The sequence below is a fragment of the Falco peregrinus genome, chromosome 1 (genome assembly GCF_023634155.1).
Source record: "Falco peregrinus isolate bFalPer1 chromosome 1, bFalPer1.pri, whole genome shotgun sequence".
Lineage (NCBI taxonomy): Eukaryota > Metazoa > Chordata > Aves > Falconiformes > Falconidae > Falco > Falco peregrinus.
The window spans coordinates 118,165,324-118,190,688 of NC_073721.1; the positions used below are offsets into that span (position 1 = coordinate 118,165,324).

General features: G+C 39.7%; 1 protein-coding gene across 3 annotated transcripts in view; it reads right to left on the minus strand.

Annotated features, from left to right (window-relative positions):
- ARNT2 (aryl hydrocarbon receptor nuclear translocator 2) overlaps window positions 1-25,365 on the minus strand; it is a 107,555-nt gene that overhangs the window by 73,820 nt on the left and 8,370 nt on the right. For all 3 annotated transcript variants that reach the window (XM_055811503.1, XM_055811498.1, XM_055811510.1), the window contains exons 2-3: window positions 7,774-7,885; window positions 1,610-1,657 (exon numbers count right to left, since the gene is read on the minus strand). In XM_055811503.1, coding sequence (XP_055667478.1) covers window positions 1,610-1,657; window positions 7,774-7,885 — 160 coding nt within the window. The remainder of the gene's footprint in view (window positions 1-1,609; window positions 1,658-7,773; window positions 7,886-25,365) is intronic.

Sequence of the window (25,365 nt, forward strand, 5' to 3'; positions counted from 1 at the left end):
ATGCCATGCAGAGATACCTGAGCTGGCTTGGAAGTCCCTGAGAAGCAAGATGTGTTAACTCACGTGGAGTACCGTACTAACACCACTACCTCCTCCGCTCCCACTACCCTGGGGCTTGTCTACTCATCCTTGTCTGGTTGGCTGGGCTGAAGATGTTATTGCCTCCAGCTACTGTTTTCTCCCTTCCAGTCTCCCAGCTGACCTCTCTGTGTGCACGCTTCTTCAGGCACTTCAGTCAAAGCCAGCTGGGTTAGCTTAAACATCTACACAGCAGTTCTTTGCTGACCGAGTAATTTTGACTGAGACAAGCTAGGAATCAGTCATGTGAGCAATTTGCGGAAGGGAAAAGTCCTAAAATGAGGGTACAACTAGAAGAAGATGTCTGAACATGGCCCTGGGCACCTCTGCACTGTTTTTCTGTACTCTCTAACAGCACAACAGTCCAGGGTTTTTACAGCATTTAAGATTTAAATATCAGATTTTGACCTGACATCTAAAATCAACTGAGTCTAAGCACCGCACAGCATACCTCTGCCATAAAAATAATGGAATTATTTGCTCTCCCCACCACCAGACTTTGAAAGCCTGAAGCCAGGATGGAGATTGACCAGTGCACATGCACCAGTGTGCCTTGAAACCCTGACACTTATGCAGGCACAAACCGGGTCACATTCATCACAAATCTTGTTCCCTTAACATATGTCTTCTAGCAAACATTAGAACTAGCCCTCAGATCACTAGTTTTAACACCTGAGACTGGAATATCCTTTCTGTAAATGACATCAGCTAAACAGGGGTGCTGCTGGTCTTGTCCAGTAGGTTATGGTACAGCATTACAACACACCTTCAGCGTACTTATCTTTCAGACTGACTAGGAAGATCTTGTTAAAACCCTGTGGTGGCAGCTGTGTTTCAATACGGCTGCTGCTACAGAGCTGCAGTTAAAATTTGGATAATCAGCGGTTATCTGTAGGCCTCAAAGTTATGTGCTCCTCACTGCAGCTGCTGGGTTTCTAATGAAAAAAATGCAGTGTGACCAAAAAAAGGAAAAGTGAAAAAATGGCAACGATGCTTTAATGTTTGTTTGTATTTCTAGCCTAGCCTATTCCATGGTAATTAACATTTATTTTGGCAAGTTTCACTATTCAGTTACACCTAATGATACATAATGACCTTTAATCTTAAAAAAAACCAACAATCCACACCTCTGTCATATTGTCTTAACAAGCAGTTAACATCTGAAATAAATTCAAAATATAATTCATTTTCAGTGGCAGAAAGACAACTTCAGCAATGCCAAATAACCAAAGTTCATCTACAGCAGTTGAAATAAGCTACAAATCACAAATTTTCTCATTTGACATAGCTGCAGAGCAAAATTATGACACACACTGTTAGATTTGTAAGCCAGTAACTACATTAGGCAGATTTCTGCCAGGACGCCTAATTTGCAGTGGAAGCTGATAAAAACAGTAACTAGAATTTGGGTCAGGTTGTTGGCAATCTCTTCAGCCATATTCATATTGACTTTAAAACATCAGTAGTGAGACAGCCGTCGTTCTCCACTGAAAGAAGCCAGTGATTCAGCCAACTCTTTGTAAATGCTCACCTTGAAAATTTGCTGGGTCCCTCCCCATCTTCATCATCAAAGTCCATTCTGTAAAAGCAAGATTTCCATATCAGTAATTGTGACGTTGGCAATGGTGACATGAACATTCAAGCCAGCAGTTCTCAACCTTGTTTGATTTATATTTTGACTGGAGGTGTTAACAACTGTAGATTCCAGTCTTGCTCATATTCTCCAGACCCCCTAAAAGTAGTTCATCAGCTGCTAGGAATACAAGGAGTACAAGTTTTTTTAAAAAAATAATTAATCACTGTTCTCCACTGAAATCTGCACTGTTAAAATGAACAAATAAAAGGAAATACTAAACAAATGCAGTTCTTGTGAGACAGTCAGAAGTAATATCTCTTAGGCCTGATAGGAGTTTACAGAAATTAGTGGGGACTTTATGTTAGAGGACCGAAATTAAGGCTAAAGAAAATAAAGTTCTAATGCTGTACCTTATAATAAACATCAGGCCACTATTTTTGCCCCAGTCTAAAGAAAGCATGTTAGAGAAAGAGCAGAATAAACTCACAGCCTCTCTGCTAAGAGGATTATCTACGTCACCACTATTGACTGTAACTGGGGTACATTCTTTAGACTTGCCCTATAGTACCGATCACTTCACACGAATTACCAGCCAGTCTGCAGTTGGCAACTACTTCGTGGTATTCCTGTGGTCATTATTAAAATGACCGATGGGGCTACCATGCACCTGACTTACCTGGTTTATGTCCCAGACCTTCTTCTTAAGTCAGTGGAAGAGATGAGCTCTTCCTTGGGCCAAATCCCAGCCCTCCAGTTAGGCTCCTCCAGGGAGCCACAAAAACCAGGAATTTCTTTCTTCACATCATAAACAGAGAGAGTAGGAAGATTAACTTCCTAAATTAGCCACCTAAATTAGTTTCCTATGTTAGGCAGTGTGATTGTCTCCTTCCCACTGATATTAAGTCATTACAAAGTTATGCAATAGCATAATTTCCAAAGCATTTTATACACTTTTATACCTTTAAAAAGAGGTGGACAAATGTATACCCCAATTACAAGGGCATGACTCTGACATTAACGGAGACTAAGAACCAAGCTGATACAAAATCATCATACACAATTATTGTATTAGTGTATTTATTTTAATGAGAAAATACATTAGTATGATATACAGACCTTGATCAGTCACTTAAATTTGAGTAGATAGGAAATCATAGTTTTGTTACACAAACAGTTTTGTCGGGGTTCTGTTACACTCAGCTTTCTTACATTTCAGTGTAATAAAATGTCATACAATTATGGATTCCATGTCTCCAACACTCTTCATATTAACAACAGTCATATTAAAAGCAAAACCCTCCAAAGTGACACTAATATTTACCTCAGTAAAAAATTAATCCCTCCCAATTAAAAATTAATGATTTCCATGTTCAGAGTGTGGGAACAATGATGTAAAAAGGCACTCTAAAACTACATCAGCATAAAGAAGTATGAGTGCCATTCAGGCAGTACTGCCTTGCTTCCTAACTCTGATAACCAAGACAGACTGGTCCATAAAAGATGTGCCTGAATCACAGCAATCTATGTACAATCAGGACAAGGGCAGCAAATAAGCACAGGAATTGGAAGTAGTATTAGAAAGGTCACAACAACATTCTCCAGATGGTAAGAGTAATTATTCATTTCTGGACGAAGCAGAAAGAAAACCATTTCCCCCCAAAAGTCTTACAAAAAGACATCTATTTAATTTGGTTAAGTTTCACACAATCGTCATTTTCACTATAAATTTCATTTTTGCTCACCTAGTTACCACCAAATTCTGTTTGAAAATCAGCAATGTCTCAGGCACTTTGTGCAGAACGCCGCCACCCTCCAGCAGCCAGCACCCTCACTCGTGCCACGGGTCTGAGCTAAGCCAGGACCCAGCTGACATGCCACTACCTGTCACCCCAAACATGGCCTTCAGCGCTGGCACCAGCAGCCTGGATTTCGCAAGACCTGCTGCATATACAATACTCCCAGCAATTCAACATTTACACATAACCATCTAGCTGAAGGTCTCCTCTTACCTACCTGCTTCTTCCCTACATATAGTAACGTGCCTATAGGTGCCATTCCAGAACAAACTTCTGAGTTATTTCAATTCCACTGTTCCTACCTACTGGGCTGGCTCCACTGGAAAACACTCACAAAAGCATCATGTCAAGCACATCCTTCACTGGATTCACTGCCAACCGAAATACAAATGAGAGAAACCTCCAGTTCCAAACTCGGGGAAAAGGGCCGCAGAAAATATATATGCCTATGGGGAAGAGCCTTTTCTTCAGGGCATTTAATAAGACACTGCTTTAATTTGGGAGTAGATTAATTTTGTTAATCCTTTCCTTCCCCTCCAATACACTGAGATTCCATGCCTTGATAGATTTTCTTAGCTTCCAGCCAAATACTCCAACTGAGTGCTAAGAGATGGATTTTCCCCCAAAAATCAAATATTAGCTCTACTGCATTTAGTCTAGTCTGTCATTACTGGAATATAAGGCAGAGAATTACAGAGAAGCCGGTAACAGTTTAAGGCTTGATCCTGTTGCTCACACGGTATACGTACTTCCAAAGGAGTAAGCAGGACTACCACACCTATTTATCTAGATGGCTGGATATCAGCTTCTCATCTTATAAGTTCTTAATGGGTTAATATCCATAGGTGATACCTACCGCATTTATAGCGGGCTCATCACGGCAGAATCAGAGTGCCCAGGGTGCAATACCATACTATAGCAGACTAAATCTTTAAATAATGCCTTTGCTTTGTTAAAATGCCTAAAGACATTGCCTTTATTCCAAATGCAAGATTATTAAAAAAAAAGAAATTAAACATAAAGCTCATTAAAAATGTCAATACTTGTAAAAATACAACAGCAAGTGTATCTCTGTCCCATCTTTCTTAATAAACATGTTTCCTAATTTTATATTCCACTGTGAAAAATGAGAAAACCCCTTCAAAACATGAAAAAAAATCTCAGGTATAAAGCCATTGATTCCAATGTCCTGACTGAACTACTGTGTCTGCTTTATAGCAAAGCGGAATGAAAGATGGGGAATCAGTTGTAACGTTTAGCAAAACACAGCAGAACACATAAAATTAATATTCCAACAAACTTCTCATACCCTGACAGATAAGGTCTTCTCTTTAGATAGAATATATTGCGCATTAGCTGAACAGTAGAAGCAGCCTCCAAGAAGACAAATTACATCATTTCAGAAGTTTCAGAAAGAGTATCTTTTATCTTAATTTAAAATTCCCATTAAAAAGAGACTTTAAAAAAAGAGCTGCACTATGCTCTTTTGTTTTGAGGAGACAGCATAAATCTTGTTTTTCTCTTTCATACAGTTCACATCAATCGTAAAAAAAAAAAACCCTGATGTATAAGGTACCTGTTAAAATAGATCTTCCTCAAAAGATGTGTGTGTACCATAAATACTGTGACAAAACTATTTTTTAAAATTGCTTGGTTTTAATTAGAATCATTTTCATGCCAAAAAAACCCACAAAAACTCAACAGCCTCCAGCAAGGTGGTCCTGCACAGGTTAAAAAATTCGAGAGGGAGAAGATGCAAACATTGCAACAAAATTATTATGTAAAAATCCCAAGAAATGTCAAAAGGTGGCTTGCCATGATTATACAGCGTAGGAAGGGGGCAGGCAGGACTGATGAGAAGCAGACGCAGCTGAGAGGCAGACGGGGATCTGTACTACAGCCTTTTGTTCTGTACAATATTGGGGGGTACGACCAGGGAGGGAGGCTGGTGCGCTGATACCCAGCAGATATATCTCCCCAGATCTTACATTCAGAGAAAAGACAAGACTATATATGCTGAACTGAAACAAAGCCAATGCAACTGTAAACCAACCAACCAAAGAAACCCCCCTAACCCTCCCCTCCCCAAGCACAGATAACCTAGGAAGGTGAAAAAGCCCCATATCCTCTAATACAGCAAAGCCTAAAGAAAAACCGTCTTAAATAAAGAACTGATGTTACATTAATCTAAGGTAGTCATTGACCACTGCAGTGCCCTACCTTATGCTGTCACTTTTTTCTATAAAATATAGGTATAAATTATAGAAAGGAAAAATATTTTTCCAAGCTGTCAATGAAGCTGAATGCCTACACGGCAGGAACACCTCCTGGATAGCCAATGAGTTGCAACTGATCTACATTCAAGTCCATACAGCAATTATTCTGCCAGCTTGCCTCAGCAATTATGAGAAAAGAAACAATTTTCAGAGATAACCAGAGCTGGAAAAGATGGCTGTGTTCACTAGCTACATTCCTTTATGTTTGACACAAAGCATTCATTTCTAAAATGCCCAAGGATTTAGGTGTACAAAGATGTATCACCAGGACAGTAATGAAAGGACCAAGTGTTCATTGCAACTTTGTTCAAAGAGAAGCTAGGAGGAATTAGACACAGCAGGCATTCTTTCCCTCAAGGTCTGAATACATATACACTGAACAACAACAAAAAAAAGCACCCTCAGCTCCGGCTTGGAGAAGGGCTATTAGTTCAGAGCTATGGTGCACAGATAAAATACCACCGTCTGGGTATAACAGCAAATCTATACTCACTTACTCACTGCATTTGCATGTTAAATACATTCAAAATAATTTGATTTTATGTTCCTCCCACCCTCGCCCCACTCCACTTTCTCACAAATAGATGATGATACTTAAAATGCAATGGTTAAAGCATAGCTTTCAATTAATACCAAGTCAGTATTTCATATAATCAAAAGATTTCACAGTCAGCAGCATCAACCCTTGGTAACGGTAATTTGTAATTTGCAAACTGGTATTTGCAGTCGACATGGTTTATGATCAAAAAAGAGATCAACTACCCTGCAAGTCAAGAGTACAAAGGCTTATATATGTTATGTAGCAACGAAAAGATGTTAATACTTTTTCTCTTTTGAGTGCAGATTTGAAAAGGCTTTTTCATTTAACAGTCATACAGCTAGCTCAGCCTATGAAGCTGAGTCAGTGGGGCTAAATCTCTTGATTGTCCTATCTGAAGGAACCCCCCTCAGAACAACCAACCTGACCATTCATTTCACACCAACTTAGCTCCACTCCAAAATGACGTCCATGCTCTCCCTTTTTAATTCATTCCAGGACTGAGACTCCAGCAGACCCCTAAAACTGGCAATGTATTTTGGTGAACAATCCCTAGAGTAGTTTTCACATGGAGTAAAATCTTTTCCTTAGGTGTCCATCAGTGAAGATTTTACTTACACTACCAATTCCCATTAAGCCCTACCACTGTCATATTTGGGGCTAAATATAAGACTAATCAATCTCTTTTGCAGGCACTCTCAGATCAGGTATCTCTGAGAACTTAAAGACCATTATTTGTGATCAACCTTTGATAAAAACAGGGTGGGTTGTTAATGCCGGAGAGTAGTTTTCTGCCCTCTGCAGCTCTTGCTACGCTGTTCTTCTAACGCAGGATTAGTATGAGTTGCCACAGAGCAATCTGATGTGGAAAAACTATCCCTACACCACACCAACCTCTGAAGTTGGATAAAACAAATTTTCTTCTTTATCAGAGCCCTCAAGCTAGTGTGAGGGCTGAACTTGATTCAGGGCCTTTCTCCCAGAAGAAGACTATGCTGCATTTCCAGTGAGACCTAGAATATTGCAGACCACAGTCTCTGAAGAGTGACTGCTTGTGTTATTTCTGTACCTGGGACTATAAAGAACACTTTTTTAACAGAAGGCCTCTATTTGAGAGATTCCAAGTCCAAACTTCAGATGAAGTTGGATAAGCCTTCATGTGCAAGTAAAAACACATCTCACTACCTGCATTCACATGATAAAACCTTTTAAGGTTAAACAGATTTGGCAATATGCATTCATTGCACGTACAACAGCCACGTGATCCAAACTCTGGTTCTTGATGCTTTGCCAAACCTGAAAGTCTTTTGAAGCATGCAAAACTACAAAGAATATGCTTATCAGCAAGTTTGATCTTGCAGGAAGAGCAGATACATTGAAGAGAAGAAAAAAAAAAAGCCATAATGCAGTTCACATACATAAACATTACATAATAACCAGAAACGTTTTCAGTTTTTCAATACCAGTCATTTCCATTTTCAGACCTGAAAAAAAAAAGAAATGGCTTACCCAGAGCGTCGCTTTCCCCCTCTGGAAGGCATGGATCCTGCCATTCTCACTTGTCCGCCTGCCATTGGTGCCACTGGCAAGGCCACCGAGCCAGGAATATCTGATGCCATTTCTGTAATGCAGAGGTTGGGAAAGAGGTGGGGAAAAAACTTTTAAGCCATTACCTTCAAGGAGAAACTTGTGATGACAACATCAGAGAAAGGTCCTTTCAAAAATAAGCAGAGAAAGCCTTCCTTTTTATTTCTAAGAAAAACTAAAGCTCTCCATGAAAAGACCAGCAAATTCACAGCTCCCTTAAAAGAAGTCCAGTTCTGTCGACAGCCATTATGAGTGCCATACAGGTGCCTCTGTATTCCAATTTACCTAATAGTTCTAATTTTACTGCTCTGAGGGGCTGTCAGATGAAGGCCAACAACCTTTTACAACAGTTAAACTGTCCTGTAGAGAAATGCACAGCTGAACTCCCAAGACAAATGAAGCTGCGGATCATTGTACGTGGGTACCAAGAAAACTAAAACTTCAAAAGCTTCTCAGTTTGCTACCGGGGTCAAGAGTTTAGACCAGGGAAGAATTATCAGGTGACACTGGTTTTTGTATTTTGGTGGCATTCTGAAGACCAGACTGAACTTAGCAGAGCTCCAAGGCTTTCTGCATCTCTGCATGGTGCCTTGCCAAGCAGTACCCAACCTGAAATCCAGGCTGATACTGGTCCCTCTGCCAGTGCTGTGGGTACAGCCACAGGTTAATGGATCTTCAAACCTCAAAACTTTGACTTGAGGAACAGCAAGAGCACACCTTAACCAACGTTTTTTAGACTGCTAATGGCAAGCACTTTTACAAACTATTAATAACAGCTCATTACACTTCAAAAGAAGTGGAATATAATGTATTCATACCCTTTCCTCCTGTCCCATGGGTTAAGCATGTTTTGCCTCTGTGCAACTCTTGTAAACTACGTAAGCAATTAAAACATTTTTAATGCAGATATACTCACTCTGCAGGTAAAATCTATAGTCACAACATTGAATTATCTTGAAAGAAAATGCATTCTCCTTCCAGCTTTTCCTTTTTGTGTTTCTTGAATTGGCAGAGTATATGAAGCTACAGATAAATATATTTACTAATGGAAAGCAAATCTGTTTTAAAATCTTGCCATTTTTTTCCAACAGATAAGTACAAAAGAACTTCAATTATAGAAACAGGAATCCATGTTCTTTCATTATGTCTGGAGAGCACTTAATCTCTGCCACACTTTCTATAAATCCATTATGCAACATTATGCATTTCAAATAATAACATTTCATCTGTTCACTGATTTCATGAATTTCTTCTAGTACATTTACTTTTATTAACTCCTTTCCAACTAAAAAGCAACAGAGCAAAGTACTCATCTAATATTTTTCAACAAAGTGTGCAAGGACAAACAGTGAGACCTCTGCCTACATCAGCACACCATGGGAAGTCCCACTGTGTCTAAAGCTGCTGCTATGTGGAAACACTACATTAATGTATATTAGCATATTTCCATACAAATAAAAGCATGAGCATCCAAACAACTGGTAAATTACTATTCCCAGAATAAGTACCCTTAGAGGTCTAATGCCAGTAATTCACTTGGAACATTCAAACTCACGTTTCATGGATAGAATCAAAGGTCATTTCGAAATGCTCTGCTCACTCATTTATTAAAGCACATGGTAAAAACCGTAACAAATCTACCTGCAAAGCATCCCTGCCACTCAGAAACACATGCCAGTAGAGATCATCACAGAGAGATTTTTTTTTTAAAGTAGTAATTGTAAAACAATTTCAGATGAACTCTGAGCAGTATTTTAAGAGAGTAAAAAAAAAAAAAAAGTATTTGCAATTGTGATGAGAAATCCTGGTAACCTCCTTTTCCTCAATCAAAGCTGATGAAAAACCAAGGCCATGGGGTGAATTCATCTACTTTTAACAGTCTAAAAGTCAAAGCTAATTATTTAAGGTAAATTTATAGGTCACTAAAAGGGAAACAAAGCACCATCCCTGCACTACTATGCATCCCATGCTCAGAGGTACATCAAAACTGGTTGAGTAAAACTCTTTCTATAGGTCCCTTGCTCTCACCACTGACGACTCAGGGAGACCTAGACAGTTTTGATCTGATGTCCTGTCCAATTTAGGTGGTTGTGGCTAGGCAGAATGAATTGGTTTTCTGCTCTTATGTTCAGCCTTTAATGTATGAAGACATGAGAGGTTAGGGTCATTAGCAAGTTTCAATTAGTAAGGAAAAACAGAAACTGTGTACTTTTTATAAGAAAAAAAGAAAACAAACAAAGGCTGGAAGAATGGCCAACCCACAGGCTCAGTTATATCAGCGTCCAGAAACACCTGAAAGGAAAAAAAGCATGTCTTCAATAGTTTTCATTGCCAAGATATAAGCACAAGAAGAAAAAAAAATAATAATCAGGGGATCCACACACATTAATCCACGTGAAAGCTCAATTAAGAGGGAGGAAAGCTTCAGGCCCTTCAAATCAGAAAACCTTCCATTATGCAACAGTCTAAAGGTGTGACAGACCTGCACACACATCATCTCAGATGCCAAATTTACCCTTCCACTTCAGATTTTCCCATGCCAAAGAGACACCAGCCATTGTAGGACCTACTGCAGCTTTCGTAAGACTCTCAAGGGTGGACGTACACTGCTAACAAAAGCAGTCAGGTTTCCAAGATTCCGTTCCTGACTCAACAGATTTAGAGTTCCGCAGATGGAGAAACCAGGAGGGTTGGGTCTGTTTTCAAGCCACTCAGTAAATACAGCAAAGAAAGCAACTCCAAGGACAACACCACCAAGGAGCATGGAGCACCCAGAACCTGACCTGCCTCAGCGAGAGCAGCCAGAGCAGCAGTGAAGCACCTCACACAGACTCTCGGTGCACAAACAGTGACACCAGAGCACTACAGGAGGGCTTCGGGGATAGAGCTGACAAAGTGACCCCATGGCTCAGCTGCTGCCAACTGGGTGTTGGAAGCTGCATCAAAGCTGGACGGCTGTGCAGAAGTGTAAGCACTAGACTGTGGCTGTAAAAACTCTACTTACAAACAGAGCAACTCCCTGCTGCCGGCTGCAAGAACTTTTGGGGAGACGACAGAACAGATCTAAGCTGCTTCCTGAATTACTTGCACCTCTACTCATCTGCAAGCATCTAAAAGGATGAGGTCGTTGATGATATTTTCACATTTATAAAGAAGTGCTGGTCACAAATGTAGAAACATGTTACCTCAGAAAATGAGGGCCAATCTGGGAAGTCCGAGCCACAAAAAAAATTTGATGGAATAGTCAGCTGCTTCTCTGACTAAGCACTTGAGAAGTTACCTGTCTGCATGCTTCGGGAAGAAACAAGACAGAGGAGAAAAGACACTGATAGACTGGAATCTCAGATAGAAATACTGTGGCAGAGAGGTATTCCAGGGAGCTGGTAATTAAAAAAAAAAAAAAAAAAAAAAAAAAAAAGAAGAGTGTGCATCAGACACAGACCTACAGAAAAATAAATATATAAAAAAGATCACAAAAGTAACCTGCAATCGCGTGAAGTTTCATCAACATAAATTTAGGGCAGCCCCTTGAAAGTAAATGAAGTTATTCTGTTATACCTTGAACTAGTACGAAAGCCAGCACGGCAGAAGCAGGCATCAAGCTGGTTATATATTTTTAAGAAGAAAAAAAAAAAAAAAAGGCCATGCTGGGTCAACAATCATAAACATCATGTTTCCGGGCTCATCTACACCCACGTCCAGACACATGTTAACGCTGATGTTCACAGAGTGTTTCAGCAGCGACAAACATCAGGAAATAAGCTGTTCTCTTCCCAAGACTGGACTTACCTTCTGCCAACAGAAATGAAAACAGGCATTGCTTACTTTACCCAAAATTAAAACATGAGCATAAGGGTATAATGTTCAAAAAGTAAAACAAGGTCAGGCTAACTGTTCATGAAAAGCATCTCTAACCATCAAGGCAGTGTTCTGAAAAAAATAATAATTACAAGTTCCTTAGTGTTAAACAGAAATCACTTTTCTGCTGAAAAAAAAAAAAAAAAAAAGCAGTATTTAATTTCAAAGTTAGAAAATTACCTAGATATCTGCCAAAGAACACAGAAATGCTATTAAAATAAAACCAAGCACAACGCTCACAGTCTTCAGTGGATATTCTTCCAGTTCGATGACACCTAACTCTTGTCTTATCGCTGTCATGCCTGGGCACAGGCCTGATCCTGCTGCTAATATTCATGTTCATCTTGGGGATCCATGAGGAGCCATATTAATCCAGGGACAACGTCAGTGCTCAATGTAAAAGCCGCAGAATTAGTCCCTCCATTTCTGCCTGGATTTAATTTCACTGCTGAATGCTTCAAGCATAGATATTACACTTCCCTCTAGCACCACATGCAGGTCACCCCCCCAAATATTCAGATATCTTTTTGAAATAAAAGACAATCTGCAAATGTATTTTAAAAATACAGGGATAAAATACAGGAATTTATTCCAAATGAACTCCACGTTCATTCCAAACTTTGTTATAGAGATCTGTACAGAAAACGGCTACTGTGCACTACACAAAACAAAACACGAAAGGCAAACTAGCTGCTGCATAAGGATACCTTGAAAGTGCACATGAACCACAGCCACATTAATGGACAGTGCAACATGCCAGGATGAACCCGGACTTCTTTTTTTCAGGCAGAGAATTATTAAACCACAGCTTACTTAACACCAAACTTTAAATCTTGAGCCCCACCCCAGATCCACCACCTGAAATGCAGCTCTAACTCATCTCTGACACAAATCTGTGACATGCTGAGACACCCCCCGAGAGAAGCGCAGCTCTGACCAGGTATCTTCACAGACTGCATCACACAGCTCCACAGATGGTGCTTCCTCCTCTGCTCCTCTCCAGAAACCACAGACGTACATGGTGCTGTGAAGCTTTGAAATACAACCAGACACTGTACATGACAAGACTTTGTAAGTCCATCTCATAAAAGATCCTACCAACCTCACTATTTTCAGCCACTGGGACACCCCAGGCGATACTCCCCTCACCTACACACACCAGACACGGACAGGGCCAGGTTTAAATCTGAAGCCTACCAGAGAAATGCTTTCACAGACTTCAACGCACTTTCAATCCCCAGCATTAACTTTTAAAGACCAGTTCCAGGTTTGCTATTACATGTCATGTACCACTGAGCATGCTCTCCACAGGGCTCTTTTTATCCTTTAGTATCTACTGTAATAAACGGGATTAAAGTCAGGTATCAGCATCTGATTAAACAAACAAGATTCTACTTTTATCAATACAAATACGACAGATTTCCAACGGCTAATCCACAGAATGACTGAGATGTCAATCACCTCCAAGTAAATGTGTATCTAAGGCTAAATACAGAATTACGAACATGCCCTCTTCCATGAACAGCATCATACACAGAGATTTTAAATGTTCTAAAAAAGCAGATTTCAACAAATTCTTTGGAAAATGTATTTTTCCATACCCTAAAGTCATATGGGGTTAGATGCATCTCAGCAAAAAGGCTTTGATTGCAGTCAATTGCAAAGGGGATTTTCTGCCTGCCACAGAGACATTTAAGAACTAAATCATACCTCTTACTTTAGAACATGCCAATGAAAATATGAAGCCACCATGTAGCCAAAAATATTTCACAGAAACACCTATGCTAAAAATCTAGCTACATACTCAGTCATTGCTTTTATGTTAACTACAGAGATTACAAAACAGAGCTCACTCTCAGAGAATATAAAACATTTTCATTGTTCCTGATAACTCTGTTAATACTATTTTACTTGCATTCCACTGCCAGATACTCTAAATAGACTCCACATCAGAAAGATCTACTGTACAGAGAGGTTATGCAGAAAAGCAGAAACATTCCTTTCCATGTTCTTAACAGAATTACAATAACAACAACAAAAAAAAAATCATGAAATATAATAAATCCCACCTTTAAGGAAGACTCTTACAAAGATGCTATTTCTTTGCTGTGAACAAAACCTTCCTGAAGAGAAATTTTATCCGCATATAAGAAGTGTCAGAAACCTCTGGGAAGAAATGTAGCAGCATTGGTATTCTGCTCAGAAAATGTCATCACAGATCTGTTTACCTTAACTGTGGACCATGATTCAGCCGGTGACAACCGTCTTGCATACTGATCAATTTATTTGCAGCAAAATTACTAACATTTTCTACTTTAACCATTTAGGTTCTGGAAACAGCTACTAAGATAGGGAAGGCTTTTATGAATAATATATAGATCTTACTTAATTAAAAACTTTCCCTTCCACCACAATGCCCCATACTTTGGGGTATAGGGGGGTTCCCCCCTATATCTTGAACAAAAAATAGGGCATACAGTGAGTAGTTACTAGAGAAACACTCCCTTTTTTAAAATTAAAACCAGAGCTTTATCATCCATCTGCATCACAGGGAAATGTTAAGTATACACTAAGAGGAGGGGAGATGATGCAATTAAGCTGATCATCTTGGGGGAGCAACCATTTAAGAGAGTGGCCTAATGGGTGGTCTAGAGGCCAGACCTAGTTATCTCACTCGCTGCCTTTTCTGCTGTCACTGAAGCAGATGCCAAAGTTACTGCAATGTAACAGATTTAAGAGAAACCTACCTTATGTCCCACCAGTAAACTGGGAGACCAGGCTTTGAAGCCAAAGAGGTGAAATCCTCTAAGTGCCTCCACACTTCACTGTTGTGTCCATACAACCCATTTGTGGAGCCCTGAAATCTCAGTACAAACCATACATTTTTGCATGCCCTGCAGTTCAACACCATGGAGATGTGCAAAAGAAGGGGGGATGCAGGCACAAGAGTTAGAAGTAGACCTTGACAAAGAGAGTTTTGGTTGACTTTAGGGGAATTCTTGCTTTAAGTGCTCAGCTTGAGAGACAATGTGAGACAGATGCCTGCAGGATAAGAAGCCAACACTGAAAATCAGGGTCCTCTAGAGCATCCAAAACTAGGCATGCAGAAAGCACGGCATCCGAAACCTCATTAGTGGAAACATCAGTCTTACGATCTGTAACATCAAAAATTATTTCATACAGTACTCCCAAGTGCTTTTAAGTGCTACTTTACAATACTTACTATGTTTATTTCCAATTTTCATGCCAATCACTTTGTTCATTCCAGCAGTCTGTGGTCAGGGCACAATTTCCACAGATGTCAGGGCATAAGAAAAGGACGCAGACTGCATGAGTGCTCACTGCCTATGTCTTCTCTGCCTGAATGACCAGCAACCCATATACAACTGAATAAACTCAGAATGGCCTTTAGCATGATCCAGAAGACCTGGAGTCACACCTCTGCCCCTACTGCAGATTGTTATAGAGTAAAAATTCAACTTGAAGTGCAGACATAACTATCTAAGGTTAGGCTGGGAAGAAGGGAAAGGGTAACTGCTTCTTCATTCCTTCCATCTTTCTGACAAACAACATGGTACCAATTCACCTTCTCACACACGCCCACGCATTTTTCCTTGGCTATTTTTCCACTTCTCATTCATATTTCCCTGTTATATCTTCACGACCTCTTCAGCCTCTGGCTTAGATTAACTATTTCTTGTACTCCCCCTAGTAAGCCAGTATGTCTGACTGCTGACAAATCCTGCCAAACCATGACCATTCCCTTCAAAAAAAAAGAGGTTGTTGGAATTCAAAATAAGAAGAAAGGATTAAAAAACAGGCCTTAACGGGTCTTGTTCTGAAAGTGTGCCTCCAGCCTTTGCAAATAATAAACCCCTCAGAATTAAAACAAGGCTTGTATCTGCACTGTGGAATGAACTTGAAGACTGTCACCTGAACCTAAGCACCTGGCTATCTCTAAAATATGAGAGATCTTTCTCACTGCAGAAGTGGGGGCTTTATCGCAAGCAGAACAGCACCTAGATCTCCACCATGATTATGACGGACAGACACATTAGAAGAAAAGCACTTCTCACATCCGAAGTCTAGAAGCACACTGAAAAGTGGGCTAGAAGCAAATCCAAGGACCTGGACTCTTGCGCCGAAAACAGCCTGAGCCTCCAACACTTGGCAAGTCTCACGGGTATAGTCACAAGTAGGAAAGTGCACATGCAAATTGGGCAGGGAAGTAAGGCACCTACAACGCCAGTTTGCAGAGAGGATGAAAATCTGGCTTTGAAAGGCTGTTTCAGGATTGATGGAACCTTTATTAAAAGAAGATAGGCAGGTCCTTAGCTTACATGAAGCGTCACAGTGAAGCTGCAGTCAACAGCAGCAGGATCATTTATGCTGTCTGAATGTGACCCTACCTGGGTTTAAGCCATTATATACATGGCCATCCACTAATACAACACAGTTCTTCACTTTTTTCTGCCTTCATTTGCCCAGGTTTTATTGATGTTACTTCAGTTGATATTAGTGACATGTGGCAAAAGTACTAAATAAATCACAAAAAAATTAAGCTACCCAAACTATGCATCATTTCCATTTGAAATGAATGGTGATCCTCCCTCCTTCTCTGACATTTTGTATTTGCCAAAAATAACTGCATAATTACAAGTTGTGTGCAAGAAACAGAAGGTAACATTCAAAGTTATTTTCCATAATTTTTACTTAGCATCAGAACTAGCAAATACCGTATATGGTTGTTCTGTTATGCAGAAGTGGCCAAAGCTAACCCATTAATGAACTCACAAAAAGTGTAGAAGCACACACCCAGCCTGGGCAAACAAACACGATGAAAAAATAATAAAGTGTAATGATTTTCCTTCAAGTTTCTCAGAGACAGATCACGCTCAGTCCGTTAACTCTTCATTTAACAAGTCTCCTTCATTTGGCTTGTTTTGGTTGGCATTCAATTAGAAATTCACGTACAGGACATTTTTTTCCCTTTTTAAAAACAGAACACTTGCTGTCTTTCATCCAGTAAAACACCAGGAGGTGAAGTGGAAGCTGCAAGACAAGCTACAGCCAGGCACAATAACACTGAATTAAGCAAAATACCTGCACATGGCCCTGCCCCATAAGATTATCACTAATTGTTTACTAAAATGGCTTGGTTGCTCAGTAAAAAAGCAAAGAGCCAAGGGGAAAATTCAATTTGCGCAAGTTAAAAAGACAACCCAGAACACCGTACCATCAGCTCTGCTGTGATTCCAGCCACGGCCAAGCACTGTTGCATTTGCCTCTGCATTGCTAAGACTTGCCGAGATTTGGCTTCTGTCTACACAGAAAGAAAAATCCTTTCACCCAACAATTTCGCATTTCCTGCCTTGCTCAACATCATGTCCCTTGCTGGCCGTCCTCGTGATACATGTACATGTATAAACCAGAACAGTTAAACGTAGATCCCTTCTGCCATTGTGTCACTTGTCCCCTCCTGGGAGCTACACCAAGTCTGTCTACTCCTTAAAAGCAAGGTGAAATTATTTCAGCTACCATCAAACTGTCCCACAGCGTGCCCTTTTTCACCATTTTTATCTTCCTGCTCCCTTCCTACTTTTGCCAACCCTTCCTGACCAGCTACAACTACATCTGGATGCCCTAAACTCCCTGCAATGGGAAGCTGTGGATGGTAGAAGTTTATGGGTTTTAGTAGAGCCTGCTCAAAACTGCGAAAGAGAAATCCACCGAGTGCTACAAAATACAAATGTCATGCCTGGCTCAAGAAGCCTCCAGGTCACACATGGCTGGAGGGTGGGAAGGTACCCAGGGGAAGCACCGTACGTGCGTGCTGTGATTTCATACTCCTCCAAGCACCTGCTTTTGGCCAGTGCTAGAAAAGGCATGCTGGGCTTGAAAAATCTTTCTTTTGGGATAGGACAGCCAGTTTTTATTTCATAAGCAGAGGGGACAACATTTCTCAAGTGTGCTTCTTCTACAAAGGTAAGAAATTAGCCAACTACCACTATTATTTCATTAACAATCAAATCGACCATTTTCCATAGTATGCCCTTGCTCTAGATCAACAATTACTAGTCTTATATCATTGCTATTTGTCCTTCCCCAAACTCCTCATCTTATTTCCCTGTTCTACAAGATAATTGTCAAAAGACATTTACAAGCTAACATCCTTTTACAAATTCCTATGCAATTGTTTTATGATAAATAAATAGTAACCATGAGTGCCGATAAACTATTGAGCTAAACTATCTCATCATTTGATACTTCATTTTTATTCATTCATCTTCAAATTACTTATTTTAAAATACTATTTCTATTACCTTCTATCGAGAAGTCTGGCTTTTTACTACCGATCTAGCAAATTTTTTTTCCAGCTATAGAAGCTAGTTTAGATTTCAAGCAAATATCACTGCCTGATCGCATATCTATTTTGTTCATGTACAAGTTCAACTGCCAATTTGCAGAAATTGTTTTGAAAGTGCTATTAAAACACTTGCAATTGTATACACAAGAAAAACCTCATGAGATCAATACTGTGTTCTTCAGAGTTTATATCGTAACAAGTTGACAGTGCTCTAACTCCTATCAGCTATATAAAACATACTGAATAGCTATAAATATGCAAATAAATACAGGTAATGGGTAATAAATCTGCCTACAACACTGACCAAAATTGATCTTAATCAAATGCAGATCAGAGGTAGCCTAGCTTTCCTAGGAATCCAAGCCTTCTCTCAACTATTTCACTTTTCCCCTCTACCCAGAAATGCACAGAATTCACATGCAAGTAATTTTAGTTGACTTGAAAGCCAACATAACTTGATTCTTGACCCTGTTTTCTGTTAACTACAATCGAAGTCAGCGATCAGATTTCATGAGCATGCAAGGCAGTATTTATGACTGCAACTTTTAGTTTAAGGTGGAAGAACTGTGACGAGATATTTCTTAAATAATGAGCAGAGATGTTTTTTCGAATTAACTCATTCCTGGTTCCCTCTTAGAGTTGTTTCACATAAATATTCTTATAATCCATTTTCATTGAGGTGGACAAGCACAGTAAGCGTTAAGTTCACGGGTGCAAGTACTTATAAGATTTATCCTAAATTTAAAAATTTGAAAATCCAAGGAGCAAGACCAAGACAGAAGTGGTATATTGCACCTGACCTGCCTACTACAACAAACCAGGAGTCAATCACCAGGAGAAATCATCGCTGGTAGTTGTCTTATTGAGCCAAGTCACAGAGGAGCTCATAAGCAGGACTATTTCTGAGCAAGTGGTGACTGCCAAACTACATGAGACTAAACCAAACACTGCTGCTGTGGTGGTGGCCCAGGAGCCAGCCTGCAAGCCAGGGACCAAACTAAGGTCAAAGAGCTGTACAGAGACACCCACACCCCACCAGCCGCAGAAAGCTCAAGAAAAACAAAGTCCAGCTACGTGGATGTAAAATTTAGACCACTCTGACTTAAATCATTCATTGGAAATTACTTACTCATGCCCTTCAAATGCCTTTATTATTTATTACAAAGATTTTTTTAAAGTGTGCCTCAGAAGGATATGTTAATTCTATATTGCATTCAGAACAGCAACTTGCATTACCAAATACTTAATTATCAGTATATTTACAGTGTCCTTGGGCACTGTTGGGTAATCAGAATGCTATTGTTTTCATTAAATACTTTATTGATAGCGCTAATGAATTCAGTTCTGCTTGATCAACAAGCAAATGATGCTTATTTGATGTTACGATAATTAATTGGCCTTTCAGGTGTTTCCACATCCCAATTTATTACCAAGAATAAGAATATCTGTGTGAAACACCCTAAAAAGAATATCACTACTCATCACAAAACATCTTCTAAAAATAGGGTGTGGCTTAGTACTGCTCCCTTTCCTCGTAATTTCTAATGCAACATTCTCTGTCTGAAAACTGCAGGGGGAAAAAAACACGTTTAACTCAATTTCAAAAACCCAGCCTAAGCCTCGCATGTTAAATGTTCAGTTCATTTTATCCTTTCTTGAACTTCCAGTAAGTCAAAGGAGATTTTCTGATTAACATTTCTTTTAATTTTTTTTTCTCCAGAGATGGGAGAAAACAGCTAACCTCACTTTCCCATATCAGCAACAAGGATCAAAAACTCTGTAGGACTCAAACGAGATGTACAAGTGAACAGACTGCTTGTGTGATCTGTTAACTCCAAACCATTATTTTTCCAAACTCCAGACCTGGCCTATAAAGCATTATAGTCCAGCCTTCAGACCACGGAAAAGGATTGTGGATAAGAAAATTCCAGATTCAAATCCAAATGGACCTTGAACAGCCACCTGAAAAGAGTACACCAGTCTTCCACAACATTCAACTGGCACCTGTCAGAGACCTGGATGTGTTCAGTTTAACCTCCCGCAGGGGACAACCCTCAGAACATCTGAAGTCTTAACTGCTCTGACATACCAACCTATATTAGCAGCTAGCCTCATCTTTGAAGATGAGTTTCCCAAAACTTGAATTTTTCTGCAAGCAAAAAAAAGAAAAGTTAAAAATAAAGGCCTTATGATTCTTCTACCTTTCACTGTCCCAGGGTCTTTAATTATACTTTCTAGAACATTCTACCTCTTCGGTAATTTCTCATATTTGCAGACATACAAGAGAACACCACCAGCACCACCACCAAAAAAACCTCCACAGAAGTTCAAAGGTAGCTACATTTGCGGTTTTTGCATCCCTTTCTAGAATTCTTCATTCTCACAAATGCTCCAAATAGAACAAACACCCCAACATTACAGCATAAGGGAAAACTTCATAAGCATACAATAAATACAAAATACTACCATGCTCTGCTGCAGAAGATTCCTTAGTGTTACTTTAGGTTTACTACACACTCAGGAATTTGTCATGAAGTTTGGAATGCTTTTTTCTGCTTTACTTCTTCACAGAGCTATTTCCTGAACAGCTTTTATAACACTGAATCTCGTATTTTGCTTTTTAAAATTATCAGTTTTAAAATAAGAGAGAAAATGTTGTTTGCAGGTAAGCTCTGCTAGGCTTTCAAGAAGCGATCAGCTGTAATGGCCATGCTCTTACTGCTTTTTCAGAATTATTAAACACAAGAATCCACCAGATGTTCTACCAGTGAAGTACTAAACAAATGAAAATTTGTAACAACAAAACATTATTTTTCCATGTCCCCTTATTCATATTAAACATCATTTGACATCCATTACAAGCCACTTGCTCCCAAAAGTATACAGACAGTTCTGTGGATACACCAAATACAGAAGTGAAGAACAATACTGAAAAAACCCTCACTATAAACAAACTGGATGTTTGTCAAAAAACAAGCTGAGTATTTGTCTGTAAATATTGATGAAACTAAGTTTTCGGCTTTGGTATTTGCTAACTGAAGAGCAGCACAGACAAGTACAAAGGACATACAAAATTAATCTGAATGCCAAACTTGGCGATCAGGTTCCAGCTACTACAGGGAATTACACAACAAAGCAAACTACTAGTGGGAGCCAAATGCACTTACCAAGAAATCACTACAAATACTTCATCACTACATTTCGACATTAGAAAGAATCATGATTTGATTTCTGAAAATGTATTTACTTCCAGTGACAGCTCATTAACTTGATTTAAAGAGCAGTTTGAGTTAACATGCTAACCAAATACCTCCATATAATGCATTTATAAATTTAACTCTCAAACACACAACACACACTTGACAACTATCTCATAATTTTCACTCTGTATAACTGTATTTTTCATACAGTTTGATCATTTCTTTTGTGTATGAAGCAATGAATATTTTGCTCTCAATCTTAATTCAAACAGTAACTGGCTGAGAACAAATTAATGTGTTTTCAAAGGCAAATTAAGTGACAAAAGCAACCATAAATCAAGACAGCAAGAAGTTGTAAAGCCTATATTAAGACTTTAAAGCTAGGTGGATCATTGGTAGTTCAGCACTGAAATAACTATCCATCTATGCTTATGTGTATATTTTGCCAAGATGCTTAAAAAGCACATTACCCCAACATCATATACCTACTGGATAAAGAAAACACAAATTAATGGTTATTCATGTGCCTGGAATAAATAACTTCTTGTTTCCAAGGAGGAAGCAGCTGTATATTCTGCATTTTATCTCCTCTTCTTCCCAAAGGGTCAAAAAAATCTTTGCTAATCCAACACAAATATGGTTGCAATAAAAGTATGTTATTAAAAGTCTGTTATTAAACCATTATCAATTAGTACATCACAATTAAAAAAAAAAATATTCTCTGCTTGCTCCAGGATAGGACTCCACACTCTGCTACAAATATGTCATTTTATAATAGATGCATATGAAAAAAGTATCCCAGATTACGTAGTCTTGTAAACATGACATGCAAACCGGAGGTAAAAGAAAAGGAAACAAAGACTCAGCTGTGGCACAGAGCTATTACTTGTTAAGAGTTTAAGCAGGAATTCTGTAGTAAATCTGAACCCTGTACAGTGCCTGTACCACCAGACCGCCTTCTTTCCCTAGTCAGTTCTCAGACATGAGATAGCCAGCCAGCAATAAAAGTGAAAAATGCAGGCAGCTTGTAACAGCCAAGAAATTTTCTGCACAGTGAGAATTTACTGGTCTCTGAAATTCTTACTCATAATTACCACAGTCATTTTAAATTTAGCAATGATGAAGGAACACTTTGTCCTTAAGACCATCTTGAAAAACCAATACTAACAAAAGGGTTTAGTTGAAGACTCAATGAGCTCTGGAGCTGAACTCGGATACAACATTATTAACCTCCACACGTAACACTCTAGGAGACGGAGCCATGACTCTGCGTACCCTGAAACATTTACCACATGTATGCCCTTCCTAGAGCAAAGGGAGGACTGGCATGCTGCCTATGTCTTACTCAGTTGTGCCAAGGGCAGAAAGGCTTTTGCACATCATCAGATGAGGCAGAACCAATTCCTTAATGTCATATCAACCTTTTCATCAAAGTAGTCAGATACTACTTTAGAGAAGGAATAAAAAGACATGTGCCAGCTATGAGACTAATGAATAGCTTTCCTCAAGCAAAACATAATTCAGCATGAACTTCATGTTAATGTTCTTTCCACCCACTCACACATCTCCAAGAGATTCTACTCAACCAAAATGCCAGCAAGTAAAACCACCCATCTTTTAATTCAGCTATTGTACCCCAGCACTAAGATTTTGTTTTACAGTGCCATCCTACAGCTGCCTAACCTCAAACATTACTTACTTATTATTTACATGGCCTCTCTTTTTTTAAAACAGGCATTGAACCTAGAGGGAGAAACACAAGTAATGAAAAGGAGAAATATGGCGATCAAAAGATATTCAGACTGGCAGCTTTCACTAAAATGTTAAAAGCCATCATAGTCCTCAGTTCCATTTACAGTTCAGAACCAAAGGGCTTAAGAAGCAGAAAGAGGACACCACTAAAAAAAGTAAAATTATGTCTTGAGCCAGAAAACAATTTGAAAATGTACGATGTTAGTTTGAAGAGTGAAAGAGTATCAAGATATATTTAACCAGAAGACTACTACATCTCAGAAAGGCACAGGTTCATTTGTTGTATCAGGAAGACATCAAAAAGTACAGCAAGTTCAGAAACACTCAGTCTAATTTAGAATTAAAAAAACCAACAGCTGTGACCATTCAAGAACCAAGTCTAAAGCCTGAATAAACTACAAGGAGCCCCGAAGACTTTTATAAACCTAAGTACTTCACAGTGACCATCAACAACAATGGAGGAAGAAAATTCTTTATTGCTGTCTTATTTTGTAAGTCTCCATAATGGAAATTTTATACTTTATTCTAAAATGTCTGTGATGAGCCATTTTTGGATAGGAGTTCCACACAGCACAGTCTGATCTAGCGCGTTTTGTTCTTAGTGAGAATCCCGTCCAGCCCCATCTATGTGACAAAAAGAAACAGCTTCCCTTGGAACAATCTTAACTCATAGATGTTATGAGCGACTCAGAGAGCTGCTATCACAGAACCTAAAGAGACATTGTGCACCTGTTAAAGACTTGTGTAGGAACTGTGAAATTTGGATTCTGCAGGGCTCAACATGGGGAAGATTGCTACGTTCACTCAAGACATTCCAGCAGTCCACTGTCCTCTTTGCTGGAGATCACCAGCGGGAGAGCAGCACGTCTTCTCAGCACCTCAGCTGCTGCCGGTTGTCACTCAGAGGTACAGCTCAAACCCACCCCAGCCGCCGCTGGTACCCCCGGGCAGTGGTGCGGGGCTGCTGGTACCCCCCGGGCGGTGGCGCCCGGCCCCGCGCCCTTTCAGCACCATGGATGGTACCTGCAGGGACCCGGCCACTGCGGGGGGGTGTCCGGCCACCGCTGGGGGGGGGCTGGGCACCGGTGGGGGGCACCGCCCCTCCCGCCCTGCTCCTCCATCGAACCCACGCTTCACAGCCCATGCAAGTCTGGATACCCCCCAAGCTATTTTCACTGAAACTTTGGGCCGATAAGATGTGCACAGGAAAAGTTGCTGACAGTTATTCAGGCTTTAGTCCACCCATTAAACATGCCCACGCATTCAGAAAGAAATCTGATTTTCCAGTCCTCATAAGAGAGCTTGAAAATGCTCCTGCATTTTTCTCAGTGATGGGTCATTTACTTTAATTTCAACAATGAAAATGCATACTTCAAACCTTCACTGGTAAGCAAAAACACAACACAGCTAAGATGCAAGTGCTGTTCCCACAAATGCGACAGCACGGCAAATGAAACTTTTTTTTCTTTCTTTTACATTAACCAGAAAAATTGGCTGTTTCACATGAAACCATCAACAAAACAAATTAACAGAGAAGCATTCATCCCAGAAATATTGAAACCTTCACATAGCTCCAATAATTTGCCATTGTATTCCTATGGCTGCTGAAATCTCACAAAAATAAAGGGAAGTTTTCATTATGCAGCCCGGTTTTCTACTGTCAAACCACTACTCACATAAAGTGCAGAGCATTTTCAGGGTGACAGAGCTAGACGCAGAAGGCTAGGCAATCTCTTAAAAGATGATTTTAAATAAATAAATAAATCAATCAATCAATCAATCTGAGGAAACCATTGGTATTCCCATATACTATGACATGAACATGACTCACAGGAGTAGTCATCAGACTGACCTCGGTTTTCCCAAGCTTGCTCACAGGGCCAGCCGCCACAGACTGCTGTTAAATGAGCTGCCTCTCAGTGCTTGGGAACATTAAGAATTTAGCATTTCAAACCAAGCTTTTTTAGCTAACACTGCTTTAAGTCTTTAAAGTTGGACTCAAAATTGAGCTAGCAGCTTTGCCTGTTGGACAGGAAACAATGGAAATCCAGCTCATCCATGGCCATGTTGGCTCTGCAGTACCAACAGCAATAAATTTTTTTGTCAATAAACAGATCAAACATGACTCAGAGGGCAGTGACACACAGTAGCCAGTGCCATTTTATAGCTAATTTTATTACTATAATCCGCTTCCCACAGCTACTGCTACAATCAACACCTAATTGCAAGGGTTGACTTCTGCCACGTGTTGAGGGTCACCATGCCTTGGACAGATTAACCATTTTCCATGTGACAGAAGCTTAGCAAATTAAAATACTAGCCTCATACTGACATCCC